At 39.6% G+C, this 18985-nt stretch overlaps 1 protein-coding gene across 1 annotated transcript in view; it reads right to left on the bottom strand.

Moving 5' to 3' along the window:
- DNAH12 (dynein axonemal heavy chain 12) overlaps positions 1-18985 on the bottom strand; it is a 133101-nt gene that overhangs the window by 69474 nt on the left and 44642 nt on the right. The window contains exons 10-18 of the mRNA XM_063426881.1: positions 17351-17507; positions 15399-15490; positions 14306-14484; positions 13097-13232; positions 11356-11481; positions 10903-11037; positions 8831-9024; positions 8431-8674; positions 5384-5569 (exon numbers count right to left, since the gene is read on the bottom strand). Of these exons, the coding sequence (XP_063282951.1) occupies positions 5384-5569; positions 8431-8674; positions 8831-9024; positions 10903-11037; positions 11356-11481; positions 13097-13232; positions 14306-14484; positions 15399-15490; positions 17351-17507 (1449 nt within the window). The remainder of the gene's footprint in view (positions 1-5383; positions 5570-8430; positions 8675-8830; positions 9025-10902; positions 11038-11355; positions 11482-13096; positions 13233-14305; positions 14485-15398; positions 15491-17350; positions 17508-18985) is intronic.

Here is an 18985-nt window from a genome sequence, read left to right as displayed (position 1 = left end):
GCGTACTTAATAGATGACCAGGGACAAAAAATATTTCACCCGAATAAGATTAGTGACCAATTCGCCAAATATTATAGTGTACTTTATAATTTGGAATCTGATGTAAATCTCACCCAGCCATCTGAGGCGACTATTAATAATTTTTTAGACAGGGTTTTGTTGCCTCGGCTGTCTTCTGATAATTTGGAAAAATTAGAGCGTGATATATCTGAAGCAGAGATAGCCGAGGTGATTAAGCTCATGCCATCTGGAAAGGCCCCTGGTCCTGATGGATTCACCATTTTATACTATAAGACCTTTGCAGGAACTTTAATTCCTCATATGTCCAAATTATTCAACTCCTATAAGTCCGGGGGGAAGATGCTAGGAGAGTCTTTGTCCGCACAGGTTGTCACCTTGCCAAAACCAGGTAAAACTCCCGACAGATGCTCTAATTTTAGGCCCATATCCCTTATTAATAATGACACAAAAAATTATTCTAAGATACTAGCGAACCGATTAACTAATCTAATACCTTTATTGATCAATAATGACCAGGTAGGATTCGTGAAAGGTAGACAAGCACCTGATGGAACGAGACGGTTCATTAACTTAATTCAGCATATCATTTCAACAATAACTCCTTCTCTGCTCCTTTCATTGGATGCAGAGAAGGCGTTCGACAGGGTACATTGGGGATATCTATGGAAGACACTGAGCAGATTTGATATTCCACAATATTTTATTACTGTGATAAAAGCACCATAGGCGTGCGTAGCCTATTGCATTAGGGTGTGCACCCTAAAGCACAAACACACGCCGCATGTATATGTGTGTGTATATATATACACTGCTGTGTGTGTGCTGTTAGTGTGCTGCATGAGGGTGCTGTTTGTGTGTGTGCTGTTAGTGTGTTTTATGGGTGAGGGTCTTTGTGTGTGTGTGCTTGTGAGGGTGCTGTTTGTGTGTGAGGGTGTTTGCGTGTGTGTGTGTTTGTCCTTTGAGGGTGCTGTGTGTGTGAGTGTCGTGTATTTGTGAGGGTGCTGTTTGTGTGTGTGTGTTTGTGAGGGTGTTGTGTTTGTAAAGGTGCTGTGTGTGTTTATGAGGGTGCAGTTAGTGTACTGTGTGTGTGAGGGTGCTGTATGTGTACTGTATGTGTGAGGGTGCTGTATGGGTGCTGTGTGTGTGCTGTATGTGTGTAGGTGCTGTGGGTGCTGTGTGTGTGTGTGCTGTATGTTTGGAGGGATTGTGGAGGTGGGGGCAGATTAGTAAATATCCCCCTTCCCTTCTGACCTTATGTAGGGAAGGGGGATTCTTGCTGCCATGTGCCATCCCTGGTGGTCCAGTGGAGAGTGAACTCTAGCCTGCGGGGCTAGAGTTAACTCTCGTGAGATCTGAGCGTTGCCGTGGCAACGCTCAGATATCGCGAGAGGAACCTGGCGGAGCTGCTGTCTAGAGCTCCCCGGGTCCTCTCCTGCCTCCCTCTATGCTGCTGTGGGCTGGTGAGGTAGATCTTTGATCTCCCCGCAGGCCCATGGAGGCTTAGAGCAGAGCCGGCACACAGCGCCGGCACACAGCGCCGGCTCTGCGTGAGCCGACAGGGGAGATCGGGAGATCTCCCCTGCCGGCAGGGTACAAGTCCTGTGGAATAATGTGTGGGAACTCTCCCAAGATTCCCACCCCCCCCCCAAAAAAAATAATATACACCCGTGTGTGTGTGTGTGTGTGTATATATATATATATATATATATATATTTTTTTTTTTTTTTTATATATATATACGTACAAACACACACACACTCACACAGACACATTCACAGACTCACAGACACACACTCATACATTCACAGACACAAATACACTGGCAGACACATTCACAGACACACACATTTCCAGACACACACTCACACAGAGACACATTCACACAGACACACTCACAGACACACACACACACACTTCCAGACACACACTCACACAGAGACACATACAGACACACACACACATTCACAGACACACACTCACATACAGAGACACATACACACATACAGACACACACACATTCATAGACACACACACATACATACATTCACAGACATACATACAGACACACACACATTCACAGACACACACTCGCATACAGAGACATACACACACATACACTCACAAATTATTATTTTTTAATAAAAAAATGTCCACCCAGCCTCCCTACCTGGAGAGCTGGTGTGGACTTGTCCCTTGGGTCCAGTGGGTCGGGCGCCTCTCTCCATCTCAGTCGCGGCGAGGGAGCTGTGTGCTCTCTGCTTCCTCTCGCCGCGCGGGCTGTCTACAGTAGCTGGGAGCCGGAATATGACGTCATATTCCGGCTCCCGGCATAAGCAAACGGCGCGCGGCGAGAGGAAGCAGAGAGCACACAGCTCCCTCGCCGCGGCTGAGATGGAGAGAGGGATCCATCACCTCTTGCCCCCCCCCCGGGGGAACACAGGATGAGGAAGGCGGACATTTGGGGGCGCTGAGTGCCTGCAGGAACAGCGTTCCTGCTCAAAAAAGTGCAGGAACGCTGTTCCTGCAGGACTCAATCCATAGTGCGTGCCGCAGGGATTAGGGTGTGCCCAGGCACACCCCGTGCGCACGCCTATGAAAGGCACTATACAGTGCACCCACAGCTCATGTATCGGCCTCAGGTTTCCAATACAGAACATTTTCTCTAACTAATGGGACGCGTCATTTCTGCCCCTTATCTCCAATTCTCTTTGTCCTGGCGATGGAACCCCTGGCCGAACTGATTAGGACGACCCCAGAAATCGCAGGTATTAATATCAAGGGATCCACTCATAAAATAGGGTTACTTGCAGATTACGTCATTCTAGCACTCAGAAACCCAAAAGACTCTCTGAAATCGCTCAATACTAGTCTACTCCATTTTGGAGAAGTGTCTTATTATAAATTAAATGTATCCAAGACCCAGGCCCTACCTTTCCACTTGCATAAATCTGATATGGTTGACTTAAGACTATCATATCCGTTCGATTGGAGGAGGGATTACCTGGAATATTTAGGAATTAACTTATGCAAACATTTACCAAATATGCATATTCATAACTGGAAGAGAGCATGGCCGGGCCTACACAAGGAGATGGAGAGATGGGGTGGTATGGAGTTATCGTGGTTAGGAAGAATTGCCTCCATAAAAATGTCAATCCTCCCAAAAATCTTGTACTATTTTAGAACTATCCCCTTATCTGTTCCAATGTCCTTCTTTAACAAAGTACATTCAATAATGCTAAAATTTATTTGGAAAAAAAAACCCAGAAGAATTAAGCTTACATCCCTGCAGCACCAAACACTTCATGGGGGCATTGGTGTCCCGAATTTCAGAAAGTACTACTTTGCAACTAACGCTGCAGCGGTTGTAAGCTTTAATAGTCAAAAAAATAGGCCGAGGTGGATGGAGATGGAGGAATCTAGCATTCTGCCCTTTCAGCTCGGGGAATTACCCTGGCTAAGCCCTGTAAGGAGACCTGGAGTAACTAAAATGTTTATGACCACTAAGACCACACTTAAAGCCTGGGATATAGTATTTAAAAACAACTGTCACTTGACAAAACTATATAGAGCCATGCCAATTGAATCTTTAAAATACTACATCCCGACCTTAAACTCATCATTACTTAAAGAACACCGACTGTATCATATAGACGACTTTTTCCATGGAAACTCTATTCTGTCGTATGAAAGATTACAATTTAAACAGACTGGCGACCGAATGTAAGGATGAATGTGAGTTGGTGTTTGAGAAATTAAAAGAAATATACAACATCCCGGAAACCGACAAAAAATTATAAAGCACTAGAAAAATCACAACTAGAAAAGCTATTTTTGCATGACCCGAATAGGAAGGGCATTATATCTATCTGTTATATGTTACATAACGATAAACCATCAATTAAACTGAAGCATATGTTATCTTGGGAGACGGAGCTGGGTTCCCAATATAAGTTGGAGGATTGGTTCAGTTTTTTTCAGCTCTGAAGGGCCTATCTTTCTGCTCCAACCATCACGAAAACCACTTTAAAATTCTGTATCGATGGTATCTGGCCCCGTCTAAATTGCATAATATGAATAATAAGTACAGCGATAGGTGTTGGAGTGATTGCGGAGGACTGGGCAACATGGCCCACATATGGTGGTTTTGCCCAAGACTGACTAGATATTGGAATATGATACATGACTTCATTATTAAGGTGAACAGTAACATAGGTAGCTTCACATCTGAACTGGCTCTATTTAAAAAATTCCCTGAATCCATCAGTAAAATTTATAGAATTATAGTAGGCCACATTCTGATAGCTGCAACCACATGCCTAGCTATATATTGGAAATCTAAAAACACACCCTCAGTTAAAGACGTACAAACACTAACACTAGAAAACAAATCATACGAATTATCACATAGAAATAACACACATATATTTGCACAATTGAAATGATCAATGGGAAAACGATGTAAAAAAAAAAAACATATAACCTTTAATAACTTGTTATGGAATGTTTTTACAAGTGCCTTGTACATTAACATACTTACCGTTAAAATGGATGGATACCCCCTTTTTCCCCACTTCCAAGTTTTCCCTTCCTTTCCCCTCACCTAATATATTGTTTTTTTATTACTTGTAAAATCTGCAAACTCTTTCAATAAAAATTATTTGAAAAGATACACATTGTAGGACACTCTAAAATCATTTATGCTGCATAAAAGACCCGATTTGCAGGGTTTTGAGATTAGAAAAAAATGTGTGATTAAACACAATGACAGGATATCGAATATCTACTGTTTGACAAATAAAACTTTTTTAAAAGCTATTTTTAATTATTTGGATGGCCGATATTATGGGTGTGTTCAATGTCAGAAGAGAGAGCTAAATGATACACATTTGTTGAAAGAAACAATAAGTATGTTATTTGAAGAATAAATTAAACCAATTTTATGAATATTAGAATACGGAGACCCTATTTAATTCAGTGAATCAGAAGTGTCGACATGGCTCATTCACCCAAGAGACTCAAAGATTCTCAGTGCATTTTCTGAGAATTCCAGTGAAGTGACAGATGTAATTAATTAGGGGAGGATTGTCCAAAGTTCAGTCAATCTTTTTACAGCACAAGTCTTTTACCACGTAACCCCTATGTATTCATTTGAGCTAAAAAAAAATTTAATCCAGAGGCTCTAACCCCTTCCAGCTCAGATAAACCCAATCCCTGTCTCCTAAAACAGGAGATGTGAAATTGCCAAACCATTTATGAATCCATACCCATGTTTTAACATTATTAGTGCACAGCAGTTTGCCATTATTAGGTGTAGCTAATGATTGTTACACACATATTTTACTCCATCAATCCCTCTTACCTTGCTAGCTGCTGCACTAATTTGCTCAAATTTATCTAGATATGGAGTTAGATTTTGCTTCAAAACCTTCCTTAAAGTGGTTCCAGAATCTGGAGTCAGGTCATATTCCACGATCTCTGAAATTTGACGCCAGTGACGGGCTCGGATTCCTGGATTACAAAGGATGCTCACCAACGGGATGTATTCCTACAGGTGAGAAGAACATGGAATGCATTTTTAACTTATTTACTCAAGGAAGAGTTTCAAAGTCAGTTTTTTTTTCCACAGTACTAAATGCAAGCACAAATAATGTTATTTAGTGGATTCTTCAAGGGGAACGGTCACTTCCCAGGGTTTCTATAGTTATTTTTATCCTATATTTAACAAATATGCATTTTATGGTGTGAAAAAGAAATTTACTGTAGAAAGGTCTCTTTAATAGCATAAGATGATCTAAAACCAGTTGGAAAACTAAGTAGGGACCCACCGGGCTAGGAATCCCAGCAACTGCACTCTGATACATTAATGAGAGTCAGATAGCAAGGGAGTGATTACTGTGATCTGGACCCACAGGCGGTGCAGTCCTAGCACACTCCCTGTCCTAGCACTAATCACCTCACACCTCCTGTAACAGTCATGTTGCTTGCCCACAGCAGGGCTAGACTCTGGGGGGAAAAAAACTGTCTGCCTGGCTCCCAAAACTAAATTTCTGGGTGTAAGGCAACAGGCGTTCCACCCCCCTGTAACTTTGATATGACATAAAATAAAGGTAGGGCTCGGGACAAGATATGTGACTTCATGAAAACAGAGAAGAGACACTTGTGAAGAGGGAAGTTATTTGAATAACTGGGTGAGAAAGCTGTGATGGAAGATGTGGCTGACTAGTAAAAGCATGCCTCCCAAAGGATGTTAGGGGTAATATAGTTTTAGTTATTAAAAAATATCTTGTTTCTGATATGAAAACTCCATGAACATTCAGTTGCAAGACCACAAACAATTTCATCCAGTCCTGATAACTCATAGAAAGGGTGATCCCTACTACTAATGAACTCTCTATATTTGCCAATTAATGCTCTGAGGGTAGGGCAGTCCTTCAAACCATAGTTCCCCAGAGGTTTCTTCCACAGGAGGCTTTTTCCTATCCTGAGTGCGGAGGATGACTCTTCACAAGTCAAGATCTTGGCTGTTTTATGGCCAAAATTTGTAAAAATATCCATGATATATTTTGAGGCTGAAAAATAATTATGCAAATTATTCTGAATAAATGTAAATATCATTTTGATTTTAGTCTCATGCTCTCATAGGTCAATATACTTACTATCAAGCATCGTGACCTTGGATACTCAATCCAAGACAGTCAACTGTTTGTTTGCTAGTAAATATAGTGCACAGGTGATCCCTTTAAAAGAACACCCCAATTTCCTAAAGCACATCAGCTAATTTTTCTTATTTTATAAGTCTATATAGTTTTTTTTTTGTTTTGTTTTTTTTAAATTCTTTATTTTTTCTGTGCAAAGCATAACATTACGCTTGTTAAAGCCACAACAGCTGTGACAAGCCAGATAGTAACATTGTTAAACATCATTGTGGCATACATTGGACAGCACAATTTTTTATAATAAAATAATAATAACATGCTTCAACAGTTTAATATAGGCTAGCTTACATGTAACATAGTTACATACCGTAGTTACATAGTTAGATAGCTGAAAAGAGACTTGCGTCCATCAAGTTCAGCCTTCCTCACACCTGTTTTTTGCTGTTGATCCAAAAGGCAAAAAAAAAAAAAAAACCCAGTTTGAAGCACAATTTTGCAACAAGCTAGGACAAAAAATTCCTTCTTGACCCCAGAATGGCAGTCAGATTTATCCTTGGATCAAGCAGTTATTACCCTACATTGAAAGATTATATCCTTGAATATTCTGTCTTTGCAAGTATGCATCTAGTAGCTGTTTGAACATCTGTATGGACTCTGATAAAACCACTTCTTCAGGCAGAGAATTCCACATCCTGATTGTTCTTACAGTAAAACATGAGTTGTATATAGTTTTTTTTATATACTATACTATATTGTATAGTCTTTATAAGTTTCAGGAGAAATCAGCACTTTTATAAGTCCCCTTGGTAACAAGCAGACAGCAAGAAAGGCTGCTTTCTTTGAGTGCTTACTCAAAGTGGATGTGAGGGCTTCTCATGGAGAAACACTAGATTAAATGAGAATCATTGCTGGTGGATTATAGAGATTGCATGCACCCAGTGTCCCAGAAGCTAAGGATTGGCTCTGGGGAGGAGATGAGCTGTGGCAAGGAGATGGCTTTGCCTTTACATTAGAGTAACTTTTCATTTTAAAGAAACAGTGGCTGCCCCTAAATCTAAAACAAAAACAATAATGTATTCATTTCTAACACTGGAGTGTTCCTCAGGAATATATAGTGATCCCACACACAGAGTGTAATAGAATAGATAATGTATACCGGACCTTAGAGTGGTCGAGCTAACGTTACAAAAACAGAGAGTAGTCAGAGACAAGCCGAGGTCAGGGAAGCAGAGTGAATGTAAATATCATTTACAATAGAAGGTAGAAAAGTCAATCAAAGGGAAAGTCAGAACCAGGAATACTTAATAAATATCACGCGCTATTTGGGAACATACTTGAACCACAACAGGGCAATGACTTATGACCAAGAGCCCTTTTTATAATATGGCTCTTTAACTTTGTAGCCACGCCCCCAAAACGGTCAAATTCAAATATTTTGGCGGGCCGTGACGTCACCAACGTCATGACGTTGGTGCGTCATACAAAGGTGCAAGGCTATTGCGGCTGGTGTGAGAATCACTGAAGAGAAGAGAAGGACATGGGGAAAGGACCCTCTCAACATGCAGGACGTCCACTTGTTGTGGCACATTCTGGGCAACCACACAGGGTACCCTGACAAATACAAACAAGATATTTATTGCAGTTACAAACACTGAAATATTAGACATTGCCATGCATTTAAATAAATAGTAAATCACATTTCTCATGACAGATTATTTTTAAATGAAAAGAAAACACATTTCTCTCATACCTTAAACTCCTTTATCTGCTCCATCACTGCTGAACACATCTGAACCATACTGCTTTCTTTCTTCTCTTCTTCCACCTTCTCGTCGGTGAGCGTCCGCTGAGGAGCTGCCTTTTTCTTTTCTTCTTCAGCCTTCTTCTGCTTCTGCTGAAAAAATTTCATCGACTTATACACTTCGCGAAAAAACTCGTCAACCTCTGCTTCCATGCTCTCTCCGTTTAAGTCAAGAAAGGCTCCGTCCATCCATCTGGGAATTAGTGAAATAATAGCAGATTTTATTAGATCATTAGTGTTGATGAAAAAGCATACCGTTCAATATATATATATATATATATATATATATATATATATATATATATATATATATACACACACACACATACATATACATACACACACACACCTCTTCTCAGTCCTCTGCCATTTATAGATTAAATTGAAGATTTTCTGATATGGCTCAATGTTTGCTTTTAAAGAATCCAGCTCAGGATAACTTGTCAGGTCCCATTTATACAGAGCTTCTTCTTTATTGATAAATGTGATGGTCTCCTCAGAATCTGCAATACGCTTTTGCACTGTCCTCACGTCTGTTACATACTGAAAGGTGAAGAAATTGAATACAGTTATTATTAACAATATCCATTTTTGCAAAACCGAGTTTGGTTGGCTCAAAAATATACCTCAATGGCTTACAAATTATACAAGCATTGCTACCCCTTTAACAGCACACCGTTCCATTCATAGAAACCATAAGATCTAGTCCTATTAGACCCAGACCAAGTGTCATTGTAACTTTTAAGAAGCCTGTGTGAATAATATTTAATTGTTTAAAGCTTAGCTAATAAAGACTGAATAAGGCATTCTATTTGATAACATTATACAAATGTGAAATACATAGAACATTCCACTGGTGTTAGGATAGAAACATATTAGAAAGACATTATGTTCTTTAAAATGTAGCTAAAGCAAAATGTGTAGGATATTTAATTCTCAAAAGACCAGATAGTGTTAAAAAAAAGTATGTGATCACATTCTATAAAGCCTGTCTAACCAGAAATGGGTTAAAGGGAAACTCCAGTGCCAGGAAACCAATCCGTTTTCCTGGCACTGGAGGGTCCCTCTCCCTCCCACCCACCAATTCCCGGTTACTGAAGGGGTGAAAACCCCTTCAGTCACTTAACTGAGGCAGCAGCGATGTCCCTCGTCGCTGTCTCCTCCTCCGCGCCGCTCCTCCCTCTGATTCCGTCGGCCGGTGCGCATTAGCATTAACGCTCCCCATAGGAAAGCATCGAAAAAGATTTTTAATGCTTTCCTATGGGGAAATGAGCGACGCTGGAGGTCCTCACACAGAGTGAGGACGTCCAGCGACGCTCTAGCAAGGAAAATCTTTGCTAGAAATCAGGAAGTGACCTCTAGTGGCTGTCTAGTAGACAGCCACTAGAGGTGGAGTTAACCTTGCAAGGTAATTATTGCAGTTTATAAAAAAAACTTCAATAATTACACTTGCAGGGTTAGGAGTAGTGGGAGTTGGCACCCAGACCACTCCAATGGGCAGAAGTGGTCTGGGTGCCTGGAGTGTCCCTTTAATAACTTTCAATTACAAAGAGCACTGCTGAAGCAAATGTACATTGTATTTTATATAGAGCCAGCTTCTTCCAATGAGTGGCAGTCCATTATTACATTTTATTTACTAAAGTGAAATTGTCACAAATCCAAAGCCAAAATAACTGAACTGGAAAGAAAAAGTTAGCTTTGCTTTCAGATCGGCTACTTCGGCCTTTGATTTGAAATCCTGATAATTCTTATTTTAATGAATAACACTAAAAAAAATACAGAGTGACAGCCAGGGGGGTTCCTGATCCCAGGTATAAAGTGCCAATTTCTATAGAAATCTGCAAGTTGAAGAGCTCTCTGTGACTGAACAGCTTCCCTCCCCGCACCCTGATTTCTCTCCTGCAACAATCAAAACACTAAGCCATCAATGAACCCTATCGTAGCAACCTACTTTTCTACCCTACCCTTAGCTTTTGTGTCAATATACCCCACTCCCTCAAGCATGTAAGCTCATTGATCAGGGCCCTCAGTCCCTCTGCGTCCAACTCGTCTGGTTACAAATACGGGTCTGTAGGTCCACCCATTGTACAGCACTGCGGAACTTGTTGGTGCTTTATAAATAATAATAATAGTAGCCACAGGCTTTTTCTACTGTGGGATATATATATATATATATATATATATGTGTGGTGGTAATTATAGGGTCCATAGTGGGGTTAAGATGTGATGAAGCGTAATAGGAAGGAATCAGTTGCCCAGTCCATTAAAATTTAACAATTTGTGTCTCTTTTCATTGTGTGGTCTCTTTATTGAAATATATACTATTGCCTACCATACATATATGTTCACAAGTTAAACCAATAGGGTTAAAATATAATTTACAAAAAGTATTATTCTATATCTCTGAAATTATGCAATTACCTGATGGACCATATTCAGTTCAGAACATTCACCAAATTCTTCCATCCGACGTGAAAGTTTCTCCAATTCCAGCATTAATTTCTCTCTTTTCCCTATTAACAAACTCTCTCCTTTACGCTTGGCTTTTTCAATCAGCTATGAACAAACAGAAGAGTAATTTCATTAAGTGAACATTATTTACTAGTGTTGGATTAGTGATCTATTATAAGTATTGCATTATTTAGCTATTTTTTTCCTTTTTTTTTAAAAAAATAAATAACTGAAACAGTATAATGTACCAGATATTGAACCATGGTATATAAACATAGAACAATAAAGAGTTACTCTCAAATTCTCAAAATATAACAACCAAGAAAATAAAAAAGAAGCACCTCTAATGAAGAAAGAGAGAATACAAGGAAAGATAAAAGAGCCATAGAAAAAAGAAAAAGGAGGTATAAAAAAATGTTTTACCTCGTCATTTTCGTCAAAGACAGGATTTATTTTCTTAGGCCACAATAGTACAGTTGCATTCAGGGCTAAGTCTTCAGAGGTAAACATAAAAACATCTAAAAGATAATCCATTCTCTGCTTGCTCTCCTGTAAAAGGAAAATAAGTCATGACCAATCTACCAAACGAGAGACTCAGAATAAGAAGCACATTAAAACAGAGACGAGCTACAAAATTGATAAAAGGAATGGAGCATTTTAGTAACGAAGAAAGGTTAAAAAATGTTAATCTCTTTAGTTTCGAAAAACAGCGCCTGAGAGGGGATATGATAACTTTATACAAATGTATCTGGGGTCAATACAAACCATTATCTGGAAATCTATTCATAAACAGGGCTATACATAGGACACAAGGTCACACATTTAGGCTGGAAGAAAGGAGATTTCATCTAAGGCAAAGAAAAGTTTTTTTTACAGTAAGAACTATAAGGATATGGAATTTTCTGCCTGAATAGGTGGTTTTATCAGAGTCCATCCAGATGTTTAAAAAGCAACTAGATAAATACTTCCAAAAACATAACATACAGGGATATAATTTCTAATTTGTGGGGTAATAGCTGCTTGATCCAAGGAGTTATCGGACTGCCATTTTGGGGTCAAAAAGGAATTTTTTCTTAGTTTGTTGCAAAATTGGAAACGCTTCAGACTGGGTTTTTTTTTTTTCCTTCTTTTGGATCAAAAGCAAAAACAAATGTGAGGAAGGCTGAACTTAATGGACACAAGTCTCTTTTCAGCTATGTAACTATGTTTACTTTATGTGTCTCTGTCATATTTTGCAAATAACCTCTAAGGTGACATCCCTGCTTTGTGTGCAGTGGCCTGAGGTTGAACCTAAAGGGTCTGAACTTATCTGAATCTATCCCTTTGTCAGCTCCTGGACTTCAATCATCAGGAGTCTACTTCACTGGTGTACTCTCGCTGATGATATGGAAATTGACGAAAATTGACAGCAGACATTCTGTCTTTCGTCAGCTTTCGACGATCCGAACTTTGCCATTAAGACAGAGTAATCCTGACTTGGTCTTATGACAGCTTTTGTTAGCACTAGAATTTTAATAAAATTCCAACACAGTCAACATTAGTATTTCATAAAGGTTTAATCACTATGAAATACTCAAAAAGTGAGAGTGGTAGAAGTGGAACTTTAAGATGAGGGGTTGCTAAACTCAGCACTGCAGGTGTTTGTGAAGTAAACATAGTATAAGTGTCATGGGAAATGTTGTACCCAAACAGAGGGAATGAAAAAAGATGACTCCAACAGGTCCCCTTCTCCCCCTCAAATCACATCTTCCTCATCACCTCTCTGCTAGCCATCTCTGGTATAGGAATGGGACATGCATAGAGTTAAATAGATTCACTCCTATAGATCTGGATCTTGCCCTCAATCTGTTCCATTACCTACCAGCATCACTGAATCCCACATCTCTGCCTCTGATCACTCTCTTATTTCTCTGACAAGCAATACTTTTCCCATTCCTCTTCCAATATTCTAATAATTGTGTTCAATCTTGAATCCTGGTATATTTGTCATTAAACTGTGCAATTAGCGAGACCCATTTTATTCCAGCCAGTCAGTCAATGTAACACCGACATTGTCACATACACAAGCTTTATTATCTATAATCAACATAACACAGTAGGAATAGCGCAGATGTGTTTATATTTCATTATCATTTCTGCATAAATACGAGTTCAGCTAACTTACGGCAATCTGAGCTTTTAGTGCCACAAGACCTTTGGTCTTAACTTGCTCAACAAACTCTATGGCTTCAATCACGTCCTCTGTGGTTACAGGGGCCCTTAATGCATGTTCTTTAATCCTCTCAAACTCCGTGCAGATTCTGTAAAGGAAGATAGGTTTTCATTTGAATGATCTAATGTGAATGCAGAATATTTGTTGGGTCATCAAAAAATGAATTGTAGTGTGTGCATGCTTGCTTCTTTAGGCACTAAAATGGTGTGATGATGAGGCCATGAGCAAATACAACCCATGTAGCTTAGCTAATATTTTACATTTAAATGACAAGGAACTACAAGCTTAGTATGGCTATGTAGAACATATAGTTGGATTGTTAAAAAATAAAAAGCACCATGGATCTTAATTAATCTTTGGAGATGTAATAACAGGGCTTATAATTTTATTTTTAAGTTTTTATTACAGTAACTTGCAGGGACTCTTCAGTTAGAAGATGCCAAGAGAAGGATTTAGCTTCTTCAGAAGTAGAAAGCTGATATGTGAACTACAAATCCCCAAAAACACCTGAACCGTGCACAGAGGGCGTTGAAATTTGCTACTCAGTCCTTCCCTTTTACACTTTAACACCTTAAGGACACATCATGATTCCCTTTTATTCCAGAAGTTTGGTCCTTAAGGAGTTAACCCTTTCAGTTGCTAGATAAACAAGTCTATGCACTAGAACAGTGGTTCCCAAAGCAGTCCTCATGGCCCACCAACAATCCAGGATTTATGTATTTCTCTGTTTCATTCCAATTGAGATAGTGACAAAACCTGAAATGTTGCTGGGTCTTGAGGACTAGTTTGGGAAACACTGCACTAGATTCCAACCAAGCTAATTTCAGTTTTTAGGCAAATCTGAATGCTACTGATGCAATGGGTTGGCTATTGCATAAAAGAAGCAACTTTAAAGGCATATTTCTATTTGTCTATCTTGTATTATTTGGCTTGGTTGTTTTCATATATGTAATACATTATCTATACAATGGCTATAAATAAGTAAATAAAAGAAGACTATCAATTTCAGCCAGAAAACCCCTATAAGAAAATTATAGTTTGATATACAGTAATCTAGATCCAATTGCATGTGCATGCCATTTTTTTGTATAACACATATATATATATATATATATATATGCATGCACTCTTAAAAAGAAACAAATCCGGAGTTCCACTCACCTTTCATTTTCTTTTCTGTGGTTGGTTGTCAGTACCTCCAGTAAAAACCGTGCATAGCTTTTTGCTTTATCAGCCAAACCTGACTTCAGATCATCACAGTCCAATTCAATCATAGTGAAATGTGCCCATCTTGGCAAACTAGCGATGCTTTTGGCAAGGCTATGAAATTGCTCAATAAACTTCAAGATAAAAAACAATAAAAAAAACAATACTTTACAGGATTTCACTATGTAAAATATGACATTTATTTTAAAAATACTGGTGAAAAAAACTCAGGAAAAAAAATGAAATATGATTTACTGCTCAAAGTGCCACTTGGTGCAGGATGAGATAATCCAATCATAGTGGTCGTTGAGGACAGATCTTATCCCTGAAATACCTGTCCATCAGGGAATTATGAGATCAGCAATTTATCCCCAAGGAGCAGTACCAATAACCACAAAGGATAATTGGAGCTGCATTATAAACTGCTAACAGTCATACTGTGGTTGCTATCGGTTAATACACAGCCCAGATCAAGGTCTAGTGAATCAGGTTGTGTTTTGCTATCTGGAAAGCGCAGAGGATCAGTTTTCTATGCAGAGGGTTAACATCCTAACCTATTGTGCACACACCACATGTATAATATGGATGAAATAGATACTAGAGATCGGGAACTATGTGTTGCTGGTTACGTGACTGACAGTCCTGTGGGTTGTTTTATAGCAACAGCAATTTCTACAAACTGCTGCCAGTACAGGCCATTCTTAGTAGTCAGAGAATATGCTCAATGTGCTCCAGGTATAATACAGCAAATCAAAGTGCTTATACTGACGCTTTAATAGAAATCTCATCAAGATCTTTTTTTCTCTTACAATTATATTTTATGTTAAGTTCTATACTTCCTTGCCAATTGCCATGGTATTTACAGGCAGGGTCAGCAAGATCTCCATTTCAATGCCGCAAGTAGAAGCACAATAAGAACTATCAGAAAATGTGTGTTTATAAAAAAAAAACATGGCTGTTTATTTAAGGGGGCAAATAAAAATGACTTCTTTATTTTTTTTAAACATTATGTTTAATTGTTTGCTAATGAATCATTGTTCATACGCACTGCTGTGTATTCCTCAAAGTTGTGCTTTTCGGTGAGAAACGTTTCCACTTGCTGAGACGCAGTACCATCCACCAACCAGGTAAAGCTTTCAACTATAAAAATAAACAAATTATTATTACGGATTAAGAAAGTGATATTAAAAAACGCATTAGGATTGTACAGGAATTGTGTCTCCCATAATAAATGAAATTGGGACTAGTGGGTTGCAAACATGGACCATAGGAAGAAATACAACAAAGGATCATTATAAAAATGAAGTAAAGATAATTGAAAAAGGAAAGTAAATTAATAAAAACCAAAAGACAGAAAGGCATTAGTCTATTAAAACCACATTTTTTTTTTTTTTTTTTATTTTATTTATATTTTATTGGAGTTTTATATACAATAAAACACTTTTCCAATATATGATTTTCAGTATCACGACACTGTTGTGCCTTCTCGTATGGGTTACGGCAGTCAATACATCACATAGATCATACCGTTGAACAAACATATATACATCATGGCATTTCAGTAAACTTTATATAACTTGGTAAGGTGGCGTTAATTTCGTCGGGATCATCAGGAGGGACAGACCTCTGTGCAGTATGTGTGCTGGTGTTGGTCGTGTGTGTGTTAAGTGCAGGCTATGGGCCCTATGTGTAGGACTGGTTGCGCTGTAAAGCTACTTGTCATTATAAGGTAGGTAAGGTGAGCAAAGTCCCCTATATCGGAGCTAGGCGCTTTATCTCCCCTCTCCTGCGTTGGTTATGTTCTCCTGGTGTCGGTTTTCGCAGACTTTGGGCGGAGGCTCCAGAATTGCCCCGATCGCTTGCTTCCATTAGCTGTGTGATCTGCTGTGGTGGCCTTGGTTGGTGCAGGCTCTGGAGGAAGGCTTCTGGGTCACCTGTGGAGTCCAGCGTATTCACCCCCTTGTCGCCTGGGACCTCTAGTGTTCCGTCCATCCCCCATCGGTATTTAATTCTTGCATCTCGCAGGCGTTTTGCAATTGGGGCTAGCTTCCTTTTCTCTGACAGTACTGCGAACGGTAGGTCTGCGTATATCGTGATCGAGTTGCCCTCGAAGTTTATGTTGCCGGTGTCTCTGGAGTATGTCATAATAGCAGACCTTGCAGCCACATCAGATGTTACTGCTATGAGGTCTCGTGGTGCCTCCATGGGAGCCGATGCCGATTTGCGTATCCTGAACGCCGACACCAGCAGCTGGTTGTTCTCCCCTCTCTTTAGGCCCATGGCTGTTATCATTCTCTGCAGGAAGGGTAGTAGCTCTGGTCCCCCGACATGCTCAGGAACCCCTCTGACTCGGACATTGCGGCGCCTGTGCCTGGACTCCTGCACGGTCACCATTCGGGTAAGTTTCTGGATCTGGGTGGTCATTTTCTCAAGCTGATTGTGGGTGGTCTGGGTTAGAGTGTCTCGTGCCGCCTCCCTTGACTCAAGATCAGTTACTCTGGTTGTGAGCTTACCCAGATCCGCTTGGGCTTCTCTGAGGTCTGCTTTCCACACCTTCCTGAAGTCTTGTAGGAGGTTTCTGATATCCCCCCGTGTCGCCGGTAGTGAGTCCCCCTCTGCCTCTGATTCCGAGTGCATGCTGCTTTCCGATGTGGAGGCCCTTTCCTCCTGCTCGTCCCTAGATTCCATTGAGGCCTCTTCATCGCTCTGAGCCTCCGGCGCCATCTTAGCTGGCGCGCGCGGAGTCGGCCTCGCAAACGAAAGCCTAATGTCTGGTGTTTTCAAGGTCTCTGGCTGTTTTTTTTTTTTGTTTTTTCGCCCCATGGTCGACTCTGGGTGTGGGGCCGTGGGGTGACAAAGTTTGGGAGCGAGATTGTTGCTGTAAGTCACTTTTTTGAGCCGTTTTTGCGGAGCTCCTCTCCTAGACGTCTGTTCAGTTGCTTGGTTGGCCACGCCCCCTTAAAACCACATTTTAACCTATAACAAGGTATATATACGTACCATAAGTGTCAAAATGCTTCTTGGGCTCTTCCAAATGGTGCTGGACTGCTTCCTTTAGCTTTGAAATGGCCCACTGAATGACATGGTCTGGTAGTTTTGCTTCAATCCTTTGGACAGTTGAGCTACCAGAAAGCCAAGACTGGGCAGTCTGAATGTTCTGAGGAATGGGAAAACGATTGTGTCATGAATTTAAATGGACACTGTGTTCATTATCCACAAATGGTTCGTTTGGGTTATTTGAAAGTGCTTATTGAAACAGTTTCAAATTAGAAAGTGTATGAGGCAAGGAGGAAAAAAAATAAATAAATATAAACAGAAAAGATAAAGAAGGCAGGGGATAGGTGATATGGTTGTAGGGAAGTAAAGGTGTCACACAGATGTATTCCATTAAACAATCTTTGTTCTCTCACTAAGAAATGCTAGCGTGGTAAGTGGTAGAAGTATCTCCTGCAAAAGCATGTCTTGATTCCCAAATAGCAGAGGCGTGAACTTCCAATAAATCTATATTTTTATATTCCTAATAGAGCGTCTAAACCAGCCTTTGCATTACCTCCATATCGTGGTCTAGACAGCCACTTCCATTATGTGTTAGAAATGGTAGCGTCTTTCATACCTTTGCATTGTAAAACTATCAAGAAGATGTATGTGGACGGCTCAAATATTTATTTACAACGCCTATATATGAATTATTGATGTATTACCATCTAATGCTACTCATGGTCAACTAAAAAAAAAAATTGTTAAAGATTGATCTTTCATCTTAAATTATTCTCTATACGTATTACTATTTACACTGTGTCAACAATGCATCAGATTGTACACTTGACACTCCAAGCACCATGGCCAACTATTGAGCCCATTCTGTCCAAACCTCACTCCCATACTCACTCCGTCCCCCACTTTTTACTTTCATTACACTAGTTCAAATTTAGTCAGTTAAATAAATTAACGGCTGGTAGGCATTTCCAAGAGAGACAGAGAAAAAGTGCTAGTGCATATTATATATATATATATATATATATATATATATATATATACACACACACACCGAGACACCTTAAATGTGAAAAAGTGACTCTAAGATGTATATACAATGAGAGTATTACAGTCCCCAACAAAAACCATAAGTGCCAGACATTGACAAATCAATACTTATAGCCTTTCAATAGGCATCACTGGTCTCTCTAACAAAGGAGACAAAAAAAAGGGGGGAGCTGGGGAGGAGACAGAGAAAGCACTCCTAGTGCAATAAAATTACTAAAATAAATAAAACCAAAATGTCTCTTTAAGAAAACAACTCACAAGTTGGGAGTGGTATAAGCCCCACTCCTGGCCATCTAGCCCAGGGAGGATCAGACCATTGTGTATGTGGTAAGACACATTTTGGTTTCATTTATTTTAGCAATTTTACCATATTTTAATTGTATTTATGTTTTTTGTTGGGGACTGTAATACTCTCATTGTATATACATCTTAGAGTCACTTTTTCACAGTTAAGGTGTCTCAGTATATATATTCTTGCACACTAGCACTTTTTCTGTGTTTCATTTTTCTGTACCATATTACCGGGGTATACTGTTGGTGCTGCATATCAACCCACGATTGGTTTACAGATTTGGTCTGCGCCAGCTTATC

The sequence above is a fragment of the Pelobates fuscus genome, chromosome 7 (genome assembly GCF_036172605.1).
Source record: "Pelobates fuscus isolate aPelFus1 chromosome 7, aPelFus1.pri, whole genome shotgun sequence".
Classification (NCBI taxonomy): Eukaryota; Metazoa; Chordata; class Amphibia; order Anura; family Pelobatidae; genus Pelobates; species Pelobates fuscus.
The sequence above is the reverse complement of the archived record's forward strand: the minus strand, read 5'-3'. Positions and strand labels throughout refer to the sequence as shown.